This window comes from Hyperolius riggenbachi, chromosome 5, assembly GCF_040937935.1.
Source record: "Hyperolius riggenbachi isolate aHypRig1 chromosome 5, aHypRig1.pri, whole genome shotgun sequence".
Classification (NCBI taxonomy): domain Eukaryota; kingdom Metazoa; phylum Chordata; class Amphibia; order Anura; family Hyperoliidae; genus Hyperolius; species Hyperolius riggenbachi.
In genome coordinates this window covers 312000627-312023182 of record NC_090650.1, presented here as the reverse complement: position 1 = coordinate 312023182, position 22556 = coordinate 312000627, and the positions used below count along the sequence as shown (strand labels likewise).

The following is a 22556-nucleotide window of genomic DNA, read 5'->3' as shown; positions in this document are numbered from 1 at the left end:
CAGATCCAGCCTCTGTATGCAGGTAACATTCTTTAAACACACCTCAGGTTCACTTTAAGTACCGAAATGACCTGCTTCACACATGAGGTAGTCAGGGTGGATCTGGGAACACTGAGCATCAATATATGTTCAGTACAAACTCTTCCCCATTCCTTCATTATCCACAGGAGATAGTCAGGGAGGAGCTGGGAAGAGACACTCACCAGTCTTTTCTTTTGAGCACAGAGCTAAACCTCTCCACATCCTACCTGTGTTCCACAAAGGGAGTGGAGGTAAGAGGTGGCCCATTGCGTGGGAAAAAAAAACTCCCACCAGTACAGCAGAAGATAATGGCAGCGCTTCCAAACAGATGCTGCGCCTGAATTGACTACCTGCACAAGTATGCAGAGCTCAAATAATGGGCAGTTTACACACTTTCACATTCAAAAACAGGTACAATAAAAGGAGGGCGTTAGCTTCAGCATAAATTGTGCACAAATTACTCCCTACTAGACTCTCCCACGACAAAGACGTGCCCCCATGGGAGAGACTTAATTATTAGTCGAACAGTGAAGCATAATACAAACAGTGAAGCATAATTCAAGCACTAATCTAAAGTTAAAAACATAATTCTTACCTAGTGCGGCTAGCCATAAATGGTATACACATTTGTTCAGAAGACAGCAAGCGATGGGCAGCACTTACAAATCAGATGCAGATTATGTACTAACCACTATTCTAGGAATTTGAATGCAAATTGGCATTTGAATGCAAACATCCTGGCATTTTTAGTCCAAAAAATGTAGAAGCAAAATGTATTAATTACCTGTATGACAAGGTCAACGTTGGAGACCAATTCGCCATCTAAGCTCTCCACAGGGACATCATAAGACACTGTATACCTCAGGACTCCACCATAAGACGTTAGCTATAAAATGAAAGCTTACTTTTATTAAATGAACCGGTGATATTTAGCAGGAAAAAAAGTACCTTTTCAGTGCTAAAATGTGTGTAAAAATACAGACAGCCCCCAAATCGCCACAGGAACTGTTCCTGCAGGTAACTGCCTGAACTGAGCAGACCAAGCTGTAAACTGACACAGCCACAACTCATTAGTTTGTTGGAAAGCTAGGCTGCGCATGTGGCTGTATCTGCAGATAAAATTAAGGTAGCAAATTTGAAAAAATGTGATGTATGTATGTGTGTTTGTATGTATGTACAGTATATGTGTATATACTGTATCTGGTTTAGGATTACAGAGGCGCTAAAACAAAATAAAATACACTAACAGTTTAAAGATGGAACATAGTGGTGGACTTACCTCCCAACAGATCCTACTACTACAGAGAGTGACTTTTTAACTCGAGTGGTGTCGAGTCTAATCTCCCTACTTGCATTTACAGTGATTGCCTGAGCGGTAACCCACACTTGTGAGTATTATTTCAGCTGTCTGTGTTGTTGTTACCCACAATAAGCCTTTATGTACTACACTATAGTGGGCTGCTGTTTCCCCTTCCCTCCTTCCTTTATATTCAAGATGTGTATATCTGAACTGAAGAGACCGCTTTTTTGTCTCATAGAGTGGATATTACCATCAGAGAGGTAAACATTTACACAGACTTTATTTGATTCTAATTTTTAAATTTGTAGATTATTGCACCTTTCACACATTAGAATTCACATACGATTTGCGATTCAGCGAATTTGCATTCACCGCACAACTAATTCAGTTTAATGGCATTGTATTTGACTTGCATTGTGTGATTTTTCAGATGTAATTTTTTTGTTGTTGCAGAAATAAAGGCCTACATTCATGCGTTTTTTTTAACAAGCATACAATAGACAAATAATGTAAGTCAATGAAAACACAGAAAATTTTCGTCAGCCTATTCAAGTGAAATTGCAAAGGTATTGTCACCAAATTTGCTGACGATGTCAAAAGCATCTGTGGTACCAATTAAAGAAACATTTTGAAATGCAGTGGTGGAGTTAGGGAGGGGGTGGAAAATAGGAAGAATTGTGGGGGATTTTGGCTCATTACTCCATACCCACATTACGTTTCCTGTGAACTACAAGATCACAGCATGCTGTGGATGACAAAAAAGGTACCGCCCATCTCTTCAGTGTAGGATAAGGATGAGGTGGGTGGTGAACTGTTCAGCTGAAGATCAACATAAACAAAGCATTTCCATGTTCCATCCTTGTCTTAACTACTGTCCCCGCCCTCTTGTTTTCTACATCAATTCTGGTATATGTACTTTGGCCTTTACTTTTATCTCTATTTTGAGAGTCACATGATCACACCTGGCTGACCCACTCATCAGGTGAATATGCAGAGAGAAGAAAGCAAATTGAGCTGACGCTCCAAGCAGATTTGACTCATAAAAATATATATATATATTTTGCCCACCACTTTGTTTTTACTCATTTATTATATATACTTATCCACATGATTACTACCAGAATTTACCTTATTCTATTTTTGGCTTAATTGGGCTTTAACAAGATTCTCACTTGCTTCTTTTACATTATCATTGAATATGTAACCTGCACTGGTAACAGTTTGTGATGCTTTGAAAAATCCCAACAGTGGATGAAATACCTTATTCCCGAGGTAAGATGAGGGTGCCTCCCAGTAATAGATGGAATGCAATGTCTTCCCGGCTTCTGAGATATTGATACTGATTTGATGAGGACCGTCAAGCAGATCTCGTTGTGGCAGAATTCTTTCTTGCAAGTCACTGACATGCCAGCCACGGATATCAGACATCTGTAGAAAAAAGGAAATAAGAAAGGAATAAATGATTGCTTCAACAGACTTCTACAGACATGTTAGTGATAGTATTCACATGTCAGATTAATTAAACTTGATAGTACTTAACACCAAACAAAAATACATTTAAAATCTCAGATATTCTTGGATTGGATCTCAGAGAAAGAGATTGGCACTTATTTGGTCTTACTAGACTAGAGGGATTACTATGAATATGAGGTAGCGGGAGAGCAATTAGGACAGACATAATTGAAACTTTCTAATATTTATAGACATGTGTAAATTAACTCAAACATTTAAAACCAACCCATGGAGCTGACACCGTACAGGATTCCTCAATGCACTGAAAACAACAATCCAGGCTAATGCTTAAGGGACCACAATCACAAAAATTGTAAAATTTAAAGTACAAGTAAACATATACAAATAAGAAGTACACTTCTCCCAGAGTAATATGTGCTATGAATTACTTTCCTCCTATGTTGCTGTGACTTACAGTAGGTAGTAGAAATCTGACAGAACCGACATGTTTTGTACCAGATCATCTCCACATGGGGGTTTCTTAGGGTTTTCTTTATTTTGAAAAGCACTTAGTGAATGGCAGTTGCTCCAACCAACTGCCAAAAAAGTGAGCAGCAGGAAGGGAGGCTGGTTAGCATATTTGTATAAATCCTTTTCAGGGAGTGTCGTTATAAAGAATAAAGGCCATGCTGAGAATCCCTCATGAGGAGATGGACTGGCCCAAAACCTGTTGGTTCTGTTAGATTTTTACTATCTACTATAAGTGACAGCAACATAGGTGAAAAGAAACTTATGGCTCATTTTACTTTAAAAGAAACTAACTTCCTATTTGTAAGTATTTTAAATTTTGCACTTTTTTGCGATAGTGGTCCTTTAAAGTGTAACTGTCGGGTATAAAATAAAAAATACATTCTTTATTTTTATCTGGTAAACAAGTAATAAGGATGCTAACAAGGCAATCTAAAAGTTAAAAATCACTATTACTTTTCTTGTTGATAAATGATCATTCCCCAGTTTACCTGACTCTTATTTGGTACATTGCTGCACAAAGGAAATTGCAGGGCATGCTGGGTGGTCCTTTTTGCTTCTTTACTTTCCTCTCAGACTTAACTAATGCAGCCTTATTGGCTGAAGCCTCTTTCCCTACTGTTTTCTCCACCCAAACCTCTGTTCCTCTCTGATGATAGTATGGTTGACAGCTCCTCTTTAAATGGAATTTGCACTTCTGAGAAAAACTCAAGTGATTTTTATTATGGGTCTACATTTTGCAAGGAAAAAAAATGACAAACATCCTGTGTCTACTTTGTTTTTATGGACATATAAAACACAATTATTCCACATTTTTTCTGACGAAAAGTGATAGAGAGGGGATAAAGTTTTGTGCCAGGCAATGGATCAGTCCAAGCATTGAAAATCTAGGACAGGGCAGAAAAAAGGGTAAAGGCAAATACGGATGTCACAGTAGGCAACATAATTCTGATGGCCAGACTTTTTATTTTACTCTTTTATGTATTTTATTCTCCTGAGTGCCATGGTCTGGCTGTGCAGATGCAGAATAGGACATTTTTCTGCATGCTGCAGTTGCACCTAGTACTTCCATGCAGCAGTTCAGCTCCGGCTGGCTTTGGAACTAGGCCCGCTGATATCATTAGAGCTGGCCCACTTATTGTCTCACTTATGATCCCACGTCAGCGTGAAACGTCAGTCAGCCATCAGTTAATAGAGGTTAGAGGGAGCTGATCTCAGCGCCGCCAGCCTCTCCCCTTCTGCATGGCTAAGAAGTCTGTCACTGAGGTACGTGTCACTGGTGTTTAGTCACTGAAGGCCTCCCATTGCAGGTCACTAAAGCGGCTTTCACTAAAGGGACTACATCTAAGGGAAAGGGCAACTCTTATAATTAAAGGGGATATTACTGCTCCGCTTGTTTGTTTTTTATTTTGTTAGAGAACCCAGCTTTCAGATACCCAAATTCTGTACAATTCTATGCTGCTTCCTGTAACCACATACAGTAAAAAATGGCGCAGAGTATAAGATGCGGCCCACTACCCTTAGCCCCCCCATGCTTCATAGCCTCCAAGTTTGGGAGTCAGTCCGGTATTCTTCCCATCTCCTATCCCCCCACCTCCCCCTGCTACCTCTGGTTAACAACCCACTTTTTCTCCCAGGGTATGAGAACCCGGAAGCCTTCAGATGGTGGGTCGATAACGGCCTCACCAAAGTTATGCACTGTATTAACCCTAGAGGGGTGTACAGTTGGCCAGCCCTACAAGAAAACTTCCAGGTCCCACCGAGAGAATACTTTCGATTCCTACAAATAAGACATTGGATGCAGTCCCTCACTCAAAATAGGGAGCCCCCTTTCGACCCCACTCCATACGAGAATATATGTCTTCACCGCCCCGACTCCAAAGGGTTAATCTCCACAATCTAATCCTTCCTGACCCGACCAGAACACCCACTCACCCACGCTTATATTACCAGATGGGAATCCGATCTGTCGGGCACGAGAGACAGAGAGGACTGGCTTAATATATGGAGCAGGATCTCCTGCTGCTCATCGAATCTTCACACCATAGAGGCGGCATATAAGGTTATGACCCGCTGGTATCTTGTTCCGGCAAGAATAGCCAAGGTGTTCCCCTCTGCCAGCCCCTTTTGCTTTCGTGGCTGTAGGTCACATGGAGACATGCTCCATATTTGGTGGACCTGTCCCAGGCTCACTAGATTCTGGTGTCAAGTTTTTAGGCTACTTTCATCCCTCTTTCACATAACCATCCCCAAAAACCCTTGGCATGCTTTCTTGCACGAAAAAATAGAATTGCTGACTTTACCCCAGAACAAACTGGCCTCTTTTGTCCTTTCAGCAGCTACAATGACCATTGCCAGCAACTGGAAAAAACCCTCGGTCAGCATTAATGAGGTGAAATCCAGAATCAACTCCTTCATGACTAATGAAAAGCTAACCAGTATCCTGAAGGACACTCACAAAAAATTTGAGAAGATTTGGGACCCCTGGATTCAATTAGAACACCCCCTCATGGAGAGATCCTTGATCAGGAGGCTATGAGTCGGGATGGCCCTTTTCTTTCTTCCTCTCTCTTTTTCCTCTTCTCTTTCTCCTTTTCCATCTTCCTTTCACTCTCTCTTTCCTGATTCTTTCTCTTCCGCTTAAACTCCCCAGTTGAGCTTATCATGAGCAACCTCTCTGTTGCCCGTCTATCGCTGGACGACGAGCACGGGGGATCACAGTTTTCCCTGGCCATTGGCTAGGACCACCCCCTTCCCACCCATATACTTGCCCCAGATAGTTGGACATGGTCCTCTGGGTCACATCTCTATAAAGTCTCTAATATGCACTATTCCCTAGTTTACATTTTGATTATGTTATCATTCCTCTTACTGCATGATATTTGACCAATGTTATGTTTATCACCCGGTTATTGTATGACGTCTGACCAATGTTACGTTGACTGTTACGATACTACTTGGCCATATTGTTAGCCTTAATGTATCTCTTGAAAATGGAAAATGTAATAAAATTTTTTGGAAAAAAAAAAAAATGGCGCAGAGTAAAAAATTGTGCACCGTTCTGCCGATCATAAAACGCTATTTACCGTTTTAATGTAAATACATTAAAACAGTAAGTAGCGTTTTATAAAACAGCGGAACGGTGCGGCATTGAAAAATGCAGGGAGCTAGTCAGGCAGAAGGGTTGGGCTGGAGAGGCAGCGGGCAGTAGGCTGGCAGCGGGGGTCGGGCTAGAGAGGCAGCCGGCAGTAGGCTGGCAGCGGGGATCGGGCTGGAGAGGCAGTGGGGTGAAGGGAGGATTAAGTAGCATTGGTATACATTACCTTGTCCCGGCCGGCGATCGCTCCTTCACTTCATAGCTTGCAGGAGTCCTGCATCCAGCTAATCACCATGCGGCTTCAGTTTCCGCATGGCGATTGGCTGGATGCAGGACTCCTGCAAGCTATGAAGTGAAGGAGCGATCGCCGGAACACCCCGGCCGGGACAAGGTAATGTATACCAATGCTACGTATCCTCCCTCCACCCCGCTGCCTCTCCAGCCCAACCCCCGCTGCCAGCCTACTGCCGGCTGCCTCTCCGGCCCGACTCCCGCTGCCAGCCCACTGCCCGCTGCCTCTCCAGCCTGATCCCTGTTGTTAAAAATGTTTTAACATATAAAACGATAAATATAGTTTTAAGTTAATTACTGCAGCACCATTCTGACACTATTGGCGCTGTGCGCCATTTTTGCCTGTCCCCCTTAAAGAGGCCTCTACCTGTCTACGCTAAGCCATAGTCAAACAATCCCAGTAAATGGAAGGCACATTGGTTTACCTGAGTGGTATGCCAGAAGAGTTCATCACAGACATCAGACACACCAAAGCAGAAGCACTCTGTGCAGCCTTCTGGATTCTTCTCCTGTAGGTTGTAGTATCCAGGCTTACATCTATCACAGTTCTCACCTTCCACATGTTCCTGAAACATACAACAAAGACATGGCAATGTCATGAGAACGTCAACCCCCAGGTGTCCACCCGTGAGTAACCACTTCACCAAACGCAAAGTGCGAATCTCCATTGACTTGAATGAGTGAATTTTAATAATTGTGAAAAATCTGTGATGTCAGTGCAAATCAGGGTTCTGTCCACCAAGAGTGGTCTGTTACACTATGGCAGGTTTTACAAGAAATTGTATAAATCATCTGCCCACCTGCAATTGGCAGACATGTTTTTATGTCTATAGTTATACTTAGTGATAAAGGTTTACTGAGTAAACCAGCTTATCCTGAATAGTTACACTTCACAGTGTATATGTGTTCCCACAGCACATCAACAGCATACACTGATCAGCCTAAATATTAAAACCACTTACCTAACATTGTGCAGCCTAACCTTGTACTGCCAGCAGAGTCTGACCTTTCCAGGCACAAGTCCTCACAAGGTGTCCTGTGATACCTGATACTAAGACGTTTGCACGTTCCCATTACAGATGCTTTTGGCAGTGGAAAGGGGTCAGTAAGCAAGTGGAAAAACAGCCCAATATCCAACAAGCTAAGACATGTGCTCTGACATCTTTTTCTCCAATATTAAAAATTATGTCAACAGCCCAAGACATGTTTACTTACAACTTGAATAGAGTAGGAAATGGCTATAACCTTTGTTAGGTTATCACTGCTGTCTGAGTTTCAGTTGGGGAGGTTCCCTCACTTCCTGTCACAAATAGTAGGTCATCAGGAACAGGAAGGAAGTTGAGTTAATGCACATAGAGCAATAACACTGCTTTCTTTCAGTATAATGAAGATGTCTTAGAACATCTGTGGGCTCTTTATTGCTGTCTGATTTCCAAACAAGAAGACTGTGATCACTTCCTAGTGACATGGGCACCAAGAACAATGGTTGTCCTTCCATGTACCACTTACATGGTACATACCATCCACTGCATACTGTGAAAACCCCACAAGACCTGAAGATGCTCTGACCTAGTTTTGACTGGAAAAGTTTTCAGCTTTTCCAAGTCAACAACTGACTGTTCATTTGCTACTAAATATATCCCACCCCCTGACCACAGCCACTGTAGCAAGAGATAAACATTTATCAACATTTTTTCATTTCACTGTCAGTGGCTGTAATGTTGTCGCTGATTGGTAAATGTATGACATAACTGACTTCTGCTATGCCTCATTTATGACAAATAATATAAAGCATTTCCATGTATTTCTAATGTTTACCCCCATACAGACACACACCTCCCCCCACACACCACATATACATTTAGGAGCTGATTATCACCTTAGCCAGATTAAGCTGTCCACATGGCTTTGAGATTTAAGAGAAACATTTATTTAGATTAAAATATACGGTGTCTGCTTACCTTGCATATACACTGATCAGCACATGGATCATTGTTCAAGCTCCCAATAAGACTACAGTTGCAGCGGATACAGTGAGGGTATCCCTTGTATCCAAAGGCGCACTGATCACATTTTTCACCGATGTAACCCACCTTACAATGGCACTGACCTGGAGGAGCATCTGTGAAACAGAACACACACACAAATATCTCAGCAGTGTTGCACAGAAAGCACTTCACTAATGCTGAAGAGTCAGTGGGCCAGATTTATCAAAGCATTATCGACAGTTTTTTTTCTTCTTAAAGGGATACTGTAGGGGGGTCAGGGGAAAATGAGTTGAAGTTACCCGGGGCTTTTAATGGTCCCCGGCAGACATCCTGTGCCCGCGCAGCCACTCCCCAATGCTCCGGCCCCGCCTCCGGTTCACTTCTGGAATTTCAGACTTTAAAGTCTGAAAACCACTGCGCCTGCGTTGCCGTGTCCTCGCTTCCCCTAATGGCACCAGGAGCACACGGCGCAGGCACAGACCATACTGGGCCTGCGCAGTACGCTCCAGGTGCCATCAGCGGGAGCGAGGACACGGCAACGCAAGCGCAGTGGTTTTCAGACTTTAAAGTCTGAAATTCCAGAAGTAAACCGGAGGCGGGGCCGGAGCATTGGGGAGTGGCTACACGGGCACGGGATGTCTGCCAGGGACCATTAGAAGCCCCGGGTAACTTCAACTACTTTTCCCCTGACCTCCCTACAGTATCCCTTTAAATAGTTCTAACCAGCAGATGAACTGTTCTGCATAATAATAAGAAACTTCTTAAATCCTACATAATAGCAGCAATTTAACGTGAATTAACTGCACTACAGTTAAGAAAAATGCAAATCCATCCCTGAAACTGCTGCAGATTAAAGAGGCAGTTACACTTACCGATTTTCCCGCCGTTATACAGCCGATTCGATCACTGTGATCGAATCGGCTGTGAAATCATTGCACAAACGTAGACTGAAGGATCGTTTTCCGTCCAAAATCAATCGTTCCCGTTGATTCCCGTCATTCCTGTCCGTTCGGAAGATTTCGCTTGATCGCCGGTGGGTCGGGAGTGCATCGATAGCGGCGTTCGAATGCCCGACGACCGACGCTAGCGGCAATACATTACCTGATCCGGCCGGCGCGAGTCCCCGCTGTTATCGCTGCTTCTTCTCTGCGCTGGGCTCCGAGTCCGGCAGGCTTCACTTCTTCCTGTCCCGGCAGGAAGTTTAAACAGTAGAGCACCCTCTACTGTTTAAACTTCCCAGGACAGGAAGTATAGTGAAGCTGGAGCCCAGAGCGGAGAAGAAGACAGCGGAGACCGGAGGACTTGCGTCAGCCGGATCAGGTAATGTATGCGGGGGCCCGGGGGGCGGCAGCAGCTCCACAGATGGTGAATCGATTTCATGCTGAAATCGATTCACAATCTGTTTGCAGTAAAGGCAGCCATACGATCCCTCTCTGATCAGATTCGATCAGAGAGGGATCTATCTGTTGGTCAATCTGATGGCAAATCGACCAGTGTATAGCCACCTTAAAAAGTGCTAGTAGTTCTACAGATAGTGCAGCAGTGCAGGCTAGACATGATTTGTGAAGTACTCCTCTCCCCCGCTGAAATTCTCCTCAGAGCCTGCCAGTATCAATACAGCAGATGCATTGGTTACCTCAGCAACAGTAATTTCCCTCACACACTGCACTGTCTGAGAGACCTTCCTAACTCCTCCTATTTAACAACAGTTTTAGAAGGATTTTTTAATTTTTTAATATGTCTGAGACGGATATTCTGCACGGATTTCTATAAACCTACCAATATTTTGTCTCAGACACTCTTGATAAATGTCCCCCAGTGTCTGATCCAGGCAAGAAAAGAGCACCCCTCATTTTTATGTATCATTCTGTAGGCAGCATATATGCCATAATGCCACAAGAAAGGAGCACCCCTCATATATATGTATCATTCTGTAGGCAGCATATATGCCATAATGCCACAAGAAAGGAGCACCCCTCATATATATGTATCCTTCTGTAGGCAGCATATATGCCATAATGCCACAAGAAAGGAGCACCCTCATACAGTATATATGTATCATTCTGTAGGCAGCATATATGCCATAATGCCACAAGAAAGGAGCACCCTCATACAGTATATATGTATCCTTCTGTAGGCAGCATATATGCCATAATGCCACAAGAAAGGAGCACCCCTCATATATATGTATCCTTCTGTAGGCAGCATATATGCCATAATGCCACAAGAAAGGAGCACCCCTCATATATATGTATCCTTCTGTAGGCAGCATATATGCCATAATGCCACAAGAAAGGAGCACCCTCATACAGTATATATGTATCCTTCTGTAGGCAGCATATATGCCATAATGCCACAAGAAAGGAGCACCCTCATACAGTATATATGTATCATTCTGTAGGCAGCATATATGCCATAATGCCACAAGAAAGGATCATCCCTCATACAGTATATATGTATCATTCTGTAGGCAGCATATATGCCATAATGCCACAAGAAAGGAGCACCCCTCATATATATGTATCATTCTGTAGGCAGCATATATGCCATAATGCCACAAGAAAGGAGCACCCCTCATATATATGTATCCTTCTGTAGGCAGCATATATGCCATAATGCCACAAGAAAGGAGCACCCCTCATATATATGTATCCTTCTGTAGGCAGCATATATGCCATAATGCCACAAGAAAGGAGCACCCCTCATATATATGTATCCTTCTGTAGGCAGCATATATGCCATAATGCCACAAGAAAGGAGCACCCCTCATATATATGTATCCTTCTGTAGGCAGCATATATGCCATAATGCCACAATAATGTGAACTTAATTTCACAGTGTCCAGCTCACACTTTAATAATTGAGAATGCCACAATTAATTTGTATTCTCTAGCATATGTGCCATGGTGTAACTCACCATAAATACTGACTACATCACACTATAATATCAGTTTACAGTTGTCTGGCAACTAAGAAAATATTTCTGTGCTACTAACATGAGTCATTTACTGCAATTTTTAATCTTTCGCTTTGTTTTACTGGTGATGTTAATTGTATGTATACATTACACAGGCCCAGAATCTATTATCAAGATATGCAACAGACATAAAATAATTCTATAGTAATGGCATACATATGATGAGCACCAGGAAAATATAGTAGCTCTGGGCAGAAAATGATTAAGATGAAATGGAGCCCTAGGCAAGATAGCAGGCCTCTAGACTATCTGCAGGACCTGGGCAACTGCCTAGGTGTGCCTTGTGGATGATCTAGCTCTGGGGTCTTCAAACTATTGTCTGCCTAGCATTTTTCTATTGGCCACCAAAGTGTCCTACATGCGGCCAGCAGGTCCTAATGGCCACACGCAGCTTCACAGTTGAATTGAGGCAGTCCCAGTTCAGTTAATCTGGTGAGGCACACGCTACCATTAGAGAATGCTCTTACAGGTTCTATTGCTATCATTGTTGATGAGCTGAGGAATGCACATTATGTCATATTGGGTGACCTGCCTTTCTTCTTAGACTCCTCCCCTATATCAGGTATACACTTATTTAATAGCTACCACACTGTCTTTGTTTTTCTGAATTGGGTGTAAAAACAGGTGAGATCTGTAGTGCTGTTTGGCAGTTGTAATGTTTGCCTGATTACTAAGTCCTAATAAGGTATTTGGGAGACCTCCAGGGAGTCTGCTCTGTATTTATGGAATGCTATGTACTGTATGTGCCATTTAGTCTAATTCAGGGCACCATAGGGGCAAATTGGGCAATTGCCCCAGGCCCCCCGAGCGTTGCCAGGGCTCCATTGTGGCTTGAACCTTCCCTTGTCTAGTTATAAAGACACATTAGCAGGGTGTTATCACTGTATACTGTATACCAATAGAAATATGTACAAATTAGACTGTTGATTTTATTTATACAATTAGAAACAGGTATGATAGGTTCTCTTGTGGAACGACTTTGAATGAACCAGAAATTCTTATTATTTTGCACTGTGCTAAAAATGCTCTTGTAGAACTCATACGGATGCCCCATCAGAGGGTGATGAAATCTGAAGCCCAGCTGTCCTAGTTATGCACCTAAAATTCCCAAAACTCAATAGAACATATCATTTCTTCATATCATTGCCTTTTCAAACAGCCATGGACCATCAGCGGACAGCGGGATCACAGGAAGTCGCTATAAGAAAACGTCTCCACTTTACAGCTCTGCTAAGCCACTTTGATGTTTAGAAATAGCTTATTTTCTGTAAATGTTCTTCCTAGCAATTTATATGTATAGATGATTAATAACACTCTGGTGCTCTGAAAAAGCGTACGACAAAATGTGAAATTTTGACATCTTATACCTGGCCTAGCATGCTTGTCATCCACCACACAGACAGGGGTAACAGAACCAAATGGATCACATTCACACGGACGGCACGGGGCGTCGGCATATGGGGAGACCTGTACAGAAAGCAGAAGATACAGATTCATTCTTTATGCACGACAGATGTTTAACGGCTGTGATTGTTGTGTGTATATACCTCACGGGGTCTGTAGTAGCCGTCTATACATGATTCACAGTTTATTCCTGCAGTGAACTCAGTGCAGTTGATACAAACGCCTCCTCCTATAAACTCATTATGAATATTCAAGCTCATGTTACGATCTGCCACCGTCTGGTCATAGTAGCAGTCTTCTGCTTTATTGTGGCAGTTGCATTCTGTAAGAAACATAATAAAAGGTGAATGAATATATACATTACTAAATAGTTCTTCTGACTGCATGCAATAAGCTCTTTGGATCCGAAAAGTGGAATTATAGTCCGGCAACAGATTACATAAGTAATGTTACACCCAACTGTACAACCTTTACATGAGAAGTTCTACCCAGTATCCAGTTAATTCATAAAGAATTTCAGTGAGGAAAATTAGCTCTCTTCTACTACTACGGGCAATTCAGTGTGCAGACAGAAACAATCTGTTGTTTGCTTTAGCTTTATCTCCTGCAAATAGTGATCAAAGAAAACTCTGGGAGCTCACTGCAACATTGACCACAATGACTGATAAGTCTCCATCGCAAAGTCAAAGTAAAGCTAGCCATACATTCATCAGGTTTTGATTGATCAACAGAATGAATGATTTTTTTTTAATATTGTGTTAATTGGGAAGAAATTGATCAAAGCCACAGACACTGGTAGTTATATTGGGTAGATTTCATCCAAATTATTGATTGAATATGTGTTTTGATCACTCACAGTTGTAATGCAATCAGTGTTAAAGCACATGATCAGAAACGGTAAATTGATCTACAGTGGAACGGAAGCAGCCAAAATGTCAGCCAAATCCTGTGCAATAGGTTTTTATTCATGCTAATCGATTAATAGAATTTTGTTTAACAGCCTAATATTGATACTTTTCATTAATCGAACAACCAAAAGTATATTTGGTTCACCCTGGATTTGATTTAAGAATCAAATCTAAAGGCTGAAGGAATATAAATATTGATAAATGTATGGTTAGCTTATGTCTGTTAACACTTTCAGGTACTTTTTGTTTAAGCAGAAGTTTTGTTACTTGAAGTTTTTATGGTGTAGCTAATCTGTTGGTGGAAGAGGGCGGGGGGATTTTGAAAATAGTTTTGCTTAAAAGTAAACCTACAATAACAGTAATAATGTAACAAGTGCAATTATGATTTCTGCCTTTTTTCAAAGTTATTAATTTGCATTAAATTCTAACTGTGTGTGGCCATCATAAGACTAGGATATGGAGGACCAGAGCTGGATCATCCATAAGGCAAAGCTAGGCAGTTGCCTAGGGCCTGGCGGATGCTAGCCCTCACTCAAATCTTACACAAAAAAAAAAAAGCCAGATGATCATCCGTGGTGGGGCAAAAAGTGCTATCTTTCTAGGGCTCCATTTCACCTGAATCCTTTTCTGGGCCAAGCACAGTACCAGAGTCTTTCTTAGTAGGGATTATCTCATCTTTCTGTTACAGCGCCATAGTCCAATAAACAGACTGGATGTCTCCCTGTACCCCAATCCAATTAACAAGCTGTACTTGCAGGGAGCACCGTCAGGGCCAAGGTTTACCATTATAGCACAGAGGCAAGAGCCTACAGCCACCTGATTGGTGGAGAAGGTGTCTCCCTTTCCTCCCTAACTGTCTTTCTCTTCTCCCTCCCTGCCCCTATGCAGATGCTTCCTCTTCTCTGCACACTGTAATGCAGTCACGTGCTGTCTAGCCGTGCTGCTACTGACAGGTTAGCCACATCCAGAGCCAGCGCAAGTGGATTGAAAACAGTATTGTGTGATGCAGCCAGGCAGATCGGGATGGAGACACTGCACACATGCCTGGCATTCCTTTGGGTAAGCTGCTCATCTGTGCTGTTTCTTCCCCTTCACTATAAAGCCCTATACCCAAACGGCGATACTTGCGGCAATGTTACCCGACACTGGGCAACATCATTTAAAATAAGCATGTTAAACGATGTTGCCCTTCGCTGGGATCGCGCATCTTTAAGCGACAGACACAGCTGATCGGATTATTAAGATCCCTGGCGTGACTGCGTAAAGTACCGCAATCAATTACTTCCCGGTCACGCCTGTCGTGTAGTTGCGTTACGTAGCGAGCAGGAAAAGGCGTTGCTTAACGACCGTCTTCAAGGTGACATTGCTGAACCCGTCGGGTGGTGAGAACGTAGCTTAACACTAGACCACCAATCTCTCTCACTTCAGCGTTCTTCATTAACTCCCTTACTGCTGGTTAGGAGTTCTGAGTTGGGATGTTTTTCTTGCCATGCACAGGACAGTTTTCCACAGAGAAATACGATCGCAATGGCGCTGCAATTTGGTCACACTTGCAGTGCAGATTGGTGGGCATTGCCATCAATATTTGTAGGCGGAGTCTAAGGATCTAGAACTTTGTTACCTATAGGCTCCTGTGATGTAAATCCAGGCCTGAGCATCGCAGAGAAAGGTATGGAGCTGACTGTTCTGTCTGGCTGGGCTATCTAGTCATTTCAGTCACAGGACACAAAATTGCAAATCATTTTGGAGGCAAGGCATTTCATAATGTGTACTTTACGCTAAAGCTTCTAGTCACTCTGTTGGTGCAGAACAGCTTCCAGCTTCCTTTACTGATATAAAGCATATCACACTAAAAAAACGAAAAGTCAAATAATACTGCACTAAAAAAAAGTCAATTCATACAGCACTAAAAAGGAAAGTGTCAATTCAAAGCAAAACTAACTGGAAGTCTCCACAGAAGCAAGAACAATATACGAAGGCCACAGTGAGGTTATCTCTCATTGAAATACAGCAATACATCTCATAAAAATGTGTTTTAATGCTGTGGGCGCTGCATGAATGCTTAATGGATAAAGTGAAGCTCACTAAACAGAGAGACAGATCTACTGATGTGAGTTCAAAGATCCTCAGTTCTTTCAATAGAACTAAAATCCAACTTACTTTCACATTTGTTGCCAACAGAAATGGTGCCAGGTCGCCATGGATTCTGATGGTAACCAGGACAACACTCATTACAGTTCTCACCGCAGGTGTTGCGTTCACACTGACACTGGAGTTTCTTTAGAAAGAAATAACAGGAAGAAGATTTAGAATATTAACTGGACTGGTACCAATTTTTATTTTAATGATTGAAATGAAATTTCGTTATGAATCTGTCTGATCCCTTAACAGACAGAAGTACTTGTAATTAGAGATGTATCAGTGCCACTCTGTTCAGTGCTAACATACCTGAGTTACTTCATCCCATGGACAGCTGCGTGCATGACCATAACAAATGCACATCCCCCCAACAGAGATGTCCTTGATAGAGTAGTAATACTGCAAACAGGCAATAACAAGTGTCAAAATGTTATAAAAACACTAAAAACAAACATTTTCATAGGTACTTCTGAGTTACCCAATCATTATCTGAACCATAAAAAAGTGAGCTTTACAATCATGAATCTTATGTGTGCATGTTCATATGTAACTACTAACACACATGTGCAGAGTTACATAGGACATACAGTACATCCAGCACTCTGATGCTAGATATAATGAACTGTCACCCAATGCAGGTTACTTAGCATAACGACCCTAAAGGCTCGTACACACGCCTGACTGCAGCCAACGACGGGTCCGTCGGCACCTCCCGCGGTGTGGACTGTCAGCGGACTGATAAGGCTGTTTCTGAACGATCCACCCGGCGGATCGTTCAGAAACAGCCTTGTCAGTCCGCTGACAGACTGTACACACGCTGTACTGTCTGCTGAAAACCCGCCCAGCGGGAGGTGCCGACGGACCCGTCGTTGGCTGCAGTCAGGCGTGTGTACGAGCCTTAAGTCTTATACAGCATTGATGTACAGTAAGTTAAAGGTAACCCAAGGTGAGAGGGATATGGAGGCTGACATATTTATTTACTTTTGAACAATGTACATTGCCTGGCTATCCTCCTGATCCACACTGCCTCCAATACATTTAGCCACAAATCCTGAAGAAGCAGGCAGATCAGATGTTTCTGACAAAAATCTGACAAGATTAGCTGTATGCTTGCTTCAGGTGTGTGATTCAGACACTACTGACCAAAAAGATCAACAGGGCTGCCAGGCAACTGGAATTGTTTAAGAGGACATAAATATGGCAGCCTCCATACGGCTCCCAATTTGGGTTCCTTTTAAAACTGAAAAATGTAAAAGGCAAGTGGAAAAGGGTCGGATAGGTATGATCATTTCCTGCCGTAAAGTAGGATTCTTGGTTTTTTGTCCATATCCTCTAAAGAAAACAGTGCTGAGAAAACAGAAACTGCATCCCTATTCTGTTTTCATTGTGTTCACAGCATTCAGGGCTGGTGCACACCGAGCGGCTTTTTCAGCGTTTCTGCAGCCGCTTGCGGCTGCGGATACGCTTGGTCAATGTATCTCAATGGGGTGGTTCACACCAGAGCGGGAGGCGTTTTGCAGAAACGAATCCTCCCGGGGTGAGGCATTTTTTGGATTGCGGATGCGTTTCTGTTAAGTATAGGAAAAACGCAAACCGCTCTGAAAAACGCCTGTTCAGAGCGGTTTTGCCGGCGTTTTTGTTACAGAAGCTGTTCAGTTACAGCTTTACTGTAACAATATATGAAATCTACTACACCAAAACCACTACACAAAACCGCAAAACGTTAGCTGAAACGCTACAGAAAAATAAGAAAAAGCGTTTCAAAATCTGCTAGCATTTTGCGGATCTGCTGGCGGTTTTTGGTGTGCACCAGGCCTGAGTGAGGGCAAGCTTGCCAGGGAGAAGGAGCTTTAGCTTTTTGGGGAAACAATATAGTTGAGTGGACTACTTCTTGTCCGGTTGCAAAATTTCCTAACTTTCATCTCACTTATAACCTCTTTTCATACACAGCTAAGAGACCTCTGTTATTCATTCTATAAGATCGTCCTTTACCTCCAACATGTTTAAATTGGCCTTCTAAACCTACTTTTTTAAAATGTCCTAACCCTTCACCAATTCACAACTAAACCTTCTTCTTTCCATTCCCATGTGTGTGTGACTGTTTGCCTCTTATTTGTAGTCTACACCCCCTCTAGATTATTGTAGAGCATTAACACCACAGTTCAGACAATTGCCGGCATTTCTTTCAAGGACAACTGTATTGACAGGGATATGGAGGGTGCCAAATTATTATTTCATTTTAAACAATACCAGTTGCCTGGCAGCCCTGCTGGTCTATTTGGCTGCAGCAGTGTCTGACTATCATCAGAAGCAAGCATGCAGCTAATCTCGTCAGATCTGACAATAATGTCAGAAACACCTGATCTGCATATGCTTGTTCAGGGTCTATGGCTAAAATTATTAGAAGCACAGGATCAGCAGGAGCTGGGCAACCTGTAAAGCTTAAAAGGAAATAAAAATGGCAGCCTCCATGTCCCTGTCACTTCAGTTGTCCTTTAAAGTAAAACTGAAGCGTGGAAAAAAACATCTGATACTTACCTATGGAGAGAGAAGGCTCTGGATTCTATTGAGCGCTCCCAAAGCCTTCCGAGAGCTCCCAGAGATGATGTCCCCAGAGAGGACAGCGAGGGAACGAGAACACCAAGAGAGGACAGGGAAGGCTCAATAGGATCCATGGGTAAATACCTGCTTTTTTATTGCTACAGATTTGCTTTTGTTTCAAACATTTTTATTTTTGAAGAAAGTTGGCAATTGACAAAGTAAGTCACTGTCAATAACATGAGTCTAAGCTATATACACAACATCTGAACGGTTAACTTGTTTGGAAATGCAGATATCAGACCTACATTTCTCATTAAAATACTTAGAATATTGCATATATTTCCAGCTTAATGTTTCTTTTACACAACTATTGTATACATTATAAAAGGGAGAAGAGAAACACATTTGCTTTAAACTGTACAACAAACCCTTCAGGAGCAGTACTGTTTTCATGCTGAACACAGATGCATGTCATCTATTGGATTCATGGCAAAGTCATCTGCTGTCAAAAACAACTGTACCCGGTGATATTGACCATTGCAGAGATACATCAAAAGAGGGACTGATGTGGACAGGCCCACTGGAAATCCTTGCAGTCTTTATCCCACCTGTTTTGAGTCTGATGCCTGTCCCCTTAAAAAGAAAGGCAGCAGACATGGTGTAAACATAGCCAATAGAGAATGATCATGGACACTTACTCTTCTTGTTACTATAGGGTCGATATCTCTTATTTCATTGGTGCTTAGAGTCATGAGGTCAGCGTTCAGTGTCCTTATGCGCTGTAAGCGAAGACGAATGTATCTTGCAGATGTAAAATCTAGCAATGTTGAGGAAGGATCTTCAGCACTTGGTCTTCCATTAATAAGTGAGGTGTGGATCTGTTTTGTAAAAAAAAAAAAAAATTATATATATATATATATATATATATATATATATATATATATACATATACTGTATATCAGGTGGTTTTCTTATATCTACCATATTTAATATCTACTTTCTAAATAGAAGAACAAAAACATGTTATTCAAGAAAAAAGACTTAGACTTCCACATAAAAATACTGAATTGATTTTGGTTTATAGACATCCCTTAATCCAACACACCAGTAGACTGAGGACTGTGGAAAACAAGATGACCAGACTAAATTTCAGTTTTGAACCTTAAAATCTAACATTCAGTAAAGAGGGAACAGTGATGTTCACTCTCACTAGGTGTCCAAGAGAAGATTGGTGCCCAACAGTTAACGTCAGCTCTTAAAGCTCTTAAAGTCGTTACATTGTAATAGATTTTTATTCTTTTTTTTTATTAATAGTTTTTTTTGTGGGGTACATTTTGAATTTTAAAATTAAGTTGTCTACAGGAAAAATGTAAAAATGTATCTAAAAAGAACATGGAACAAAAAATAAAACAGAAAAAAAGTAGTTTGTACAGTTGCTGACGTGATATGGGTACCAGGTAGTGATGTTCCATAAAATCAGAAACAAATGTGTAACTTCTGCCAAGCAATCTCAATCTGGGAAAAGATTTTTAAAGAAAATTCATGAAAGTGACTATCAATTAAAACTTACAGCAGTATATCTGTCAACTTTTCAGACTGAACCATTTATGTAAAAAATAACAAACTGTACATTAAGACCCATAGACAGGATGGTATAGCTACAGTGATATAGTGAAAGATACCAAATGAATCATGGATTAAATGATACTATGGACTTGTGTGGGTTCCACTGGGCACTTTGGAGACCGTGAGACTGACTTGGCAAGGCAGGTTCAAAGAAAATTGTTTTTATAATGTAATTATATAGTGCTGGCATCTTATATAGCTTTTTTCAGAGTACACCGTCCACTATTCTTTAAGCCCCATCTACACGATACGATTCTTTGTACGATTCAATTACGATTCTATTTACGATCCGATTAAATCCGACATGTCCGATCGGGATTCGATTCGATTCAATTCGATTTGCCATTGTTTTGCAATAGCAAATCAAATTGAATCGAATCGAATCCTGATCGGACATGTCGGATTTAATCGGATCGTAAATAGAATCGTAATTGAATCGTACAAAGAATCGTATCGTGTAGATGGGGCTTTAGAGCTCAAAATCTAGTCCCTGCCATAGCCCAAGTGTTTTTTTTTTTTTTTTTTTTTTTTTTTTTTTTTTAGGGGATGGGAACAATGAATTTATCTTTGTGCTATTTTAGGATGCAGCAGGAAACCAGAGTGCCTGGAAAAAAGCCACAAAAACATGAAGAGAATATACAAGTATCATACAGCATACAGACAGATTCCTGGCCAAGATTCAAACCAATGATTCTGATGCTGCTAGGCTTGTTTTATTCATCAACTTTACCAAGATTGGTTGTTTTGAGCAGCTGCTTCAGTTTTACCCTGATTTACCTTGTACCTATCTGGATCACCACCAATGTTCTAAATGTAGCTGGATTGCACACTGGTCACAGTCAAATTGGTCATTTGTAATTGTTAAGGTGGTGCTTAGATACTGCAATGGTCGTGGTAGTACTCTACTGAGCAAAGATAGAGAATCACTCCATTGTTTGCTAGAAGAAGGTAAAATAGTCAGCAAAAGTGAAGAAAATTGTAACGGATGTGAACAGATCCGATGTGGATCTGTTTACATTGGTCCGTTCAAATGGATCCATTCTACACACGCCACTGAACGGACCGCAAGTTTGTTGCTGCAGCGATTTTCCTGGACAGCAGAGCCCAGCGGAACAGAAACGGATGCTGACTTTGGTGATGGGGGTCTGGGGGAAATGGAACTGAACCAATTGAACGGGATCTAAACTGATACGGATCCGTTCGAACGTAAATTGAATCCGTCTTTACGGATCCGTTTACCAGATAAGTGCCAGTTTGAACTGGCCCTTGCCCTAGCAATGCTCCTGTTACCTAGGTAGTGTGGGCCGGGGTTATTGTGCAACGCATACTACCTTGTCACCTTCAGTAACTAAGTATGCTGTGCACTCCCTCCACGCGGCAAAAAGTGTGAAATGATCCCTGAGACAGTCTTACAACTGCAGGAATTAATAAGTAGAACTAGAAAAGTAAATATGTATCAGGAAGAGCTATACTTTGTGGCAAACAGGCGTTTTGGTTCCAATTTTTATTATATCAAAAAATAAATCCATTGTGCCTAGGGGTGCTCGGATACCCCTTTTCAAAATCCAAATTGATCCGGATACCCAGATATCCGGATCCAGATCGTATATCCGAATCTGAACTTTGCGGTATTTGAATAGAATCGGCTATCCGACCCCAGTATCCGGGATATCCGGGCGGATTTGGATATCTGGATAGAAGATAGTGGCCTTTAAATTGCTTTTAAAACATTGTTTAGGGTAAATGAGGCATGTAGCATTATATTTTTTAAAGGGAAACACTAATTAATGATGTGGGGACTTAAAATCCCCCCCCCCCAAAAAAAAAAAAAGGCTGTCAATTAACATCAGGACTAGGTTCCAGACAGCGGTCGTGCAGCCCACATTGTGTCCAAAGTCCAACCGCACATCTGGGACAGCCCAGACACCTCCAAAAAATTACGCAGCAATTGTGTTTTGGGTTAAATATAGGTGGTATTAGCACAGCAGCAGTGGCCTGTGGCACCCTGGCGGTGGGAGCAGCAAAGGCAGCAGGAGCAGGGCAATGCAGCAGCAGCAGGTGTAACGTCTGCCAGGAGCATGCCGGAGGTTGCACTTGGCAGTAGAACGTGGCACTTGGCATGTGGCACTTTGCATTTTGCACTTGGCACTTTGCACTTGCCAAGTGCCACGTGCCGAGTGACAGTCAGACAGCAGAGAAGACACTAGTGCACACTAACTGTCACACTAGCAATGCTCACAGCACAGCAGTTCTGTAGTAAGCTAACGAAGTAGTACTACTACTC

At 42.0% G+C, this 22556-nt stretch overlaps 1 protein-coding gene across 1 annotated transcript in view; it reads right to left on the bottom strand.

The window, feature by feature from the left end:
- Positions 1 to 22556, bottom strand: part of LAMA1 (laminin subunit alpha 1) — a 245818-nt gene that overhangs the window by 138692 nt on the left and 84570 nt on the right. Inside the window, exons 5-13 of the mRNA XM_068237202.1 lie at positions 19345 to 19524; positions 16415 to 16504; positions 16127 to 16244; positions 13202 to 13380; positions 13022 to 13121; positions 8651 to 8811; positions 7115 to 7255; positions 2582 to 2749; positions 806 to 907 (exon numbers count right to left, since the gene is read on the bottom strand). Coding sequence (XP_068093303.1) covers positions 806 to 907; positions 2582 to 2749; positions 7115 to 7255; positions 8651 to 8811; positions 13022 to 13121; positions 13202 to 13380; positions 16127 to 16244; positions 16415 to 16504; positions 19345 to 19524 — 1239 coding nt within the window. The remainder of the gene's footprint in view (positions 1 to 805; positions 908 to 2581; positions 2750 to 7114; positions 7256 to 8650; positions 8812 to 13021; positions 13122 to 13201; positions 13381 to 16126; positions 16245 to 16414; positions 16505 to 19344; positions 19525 to 22556) is intronic.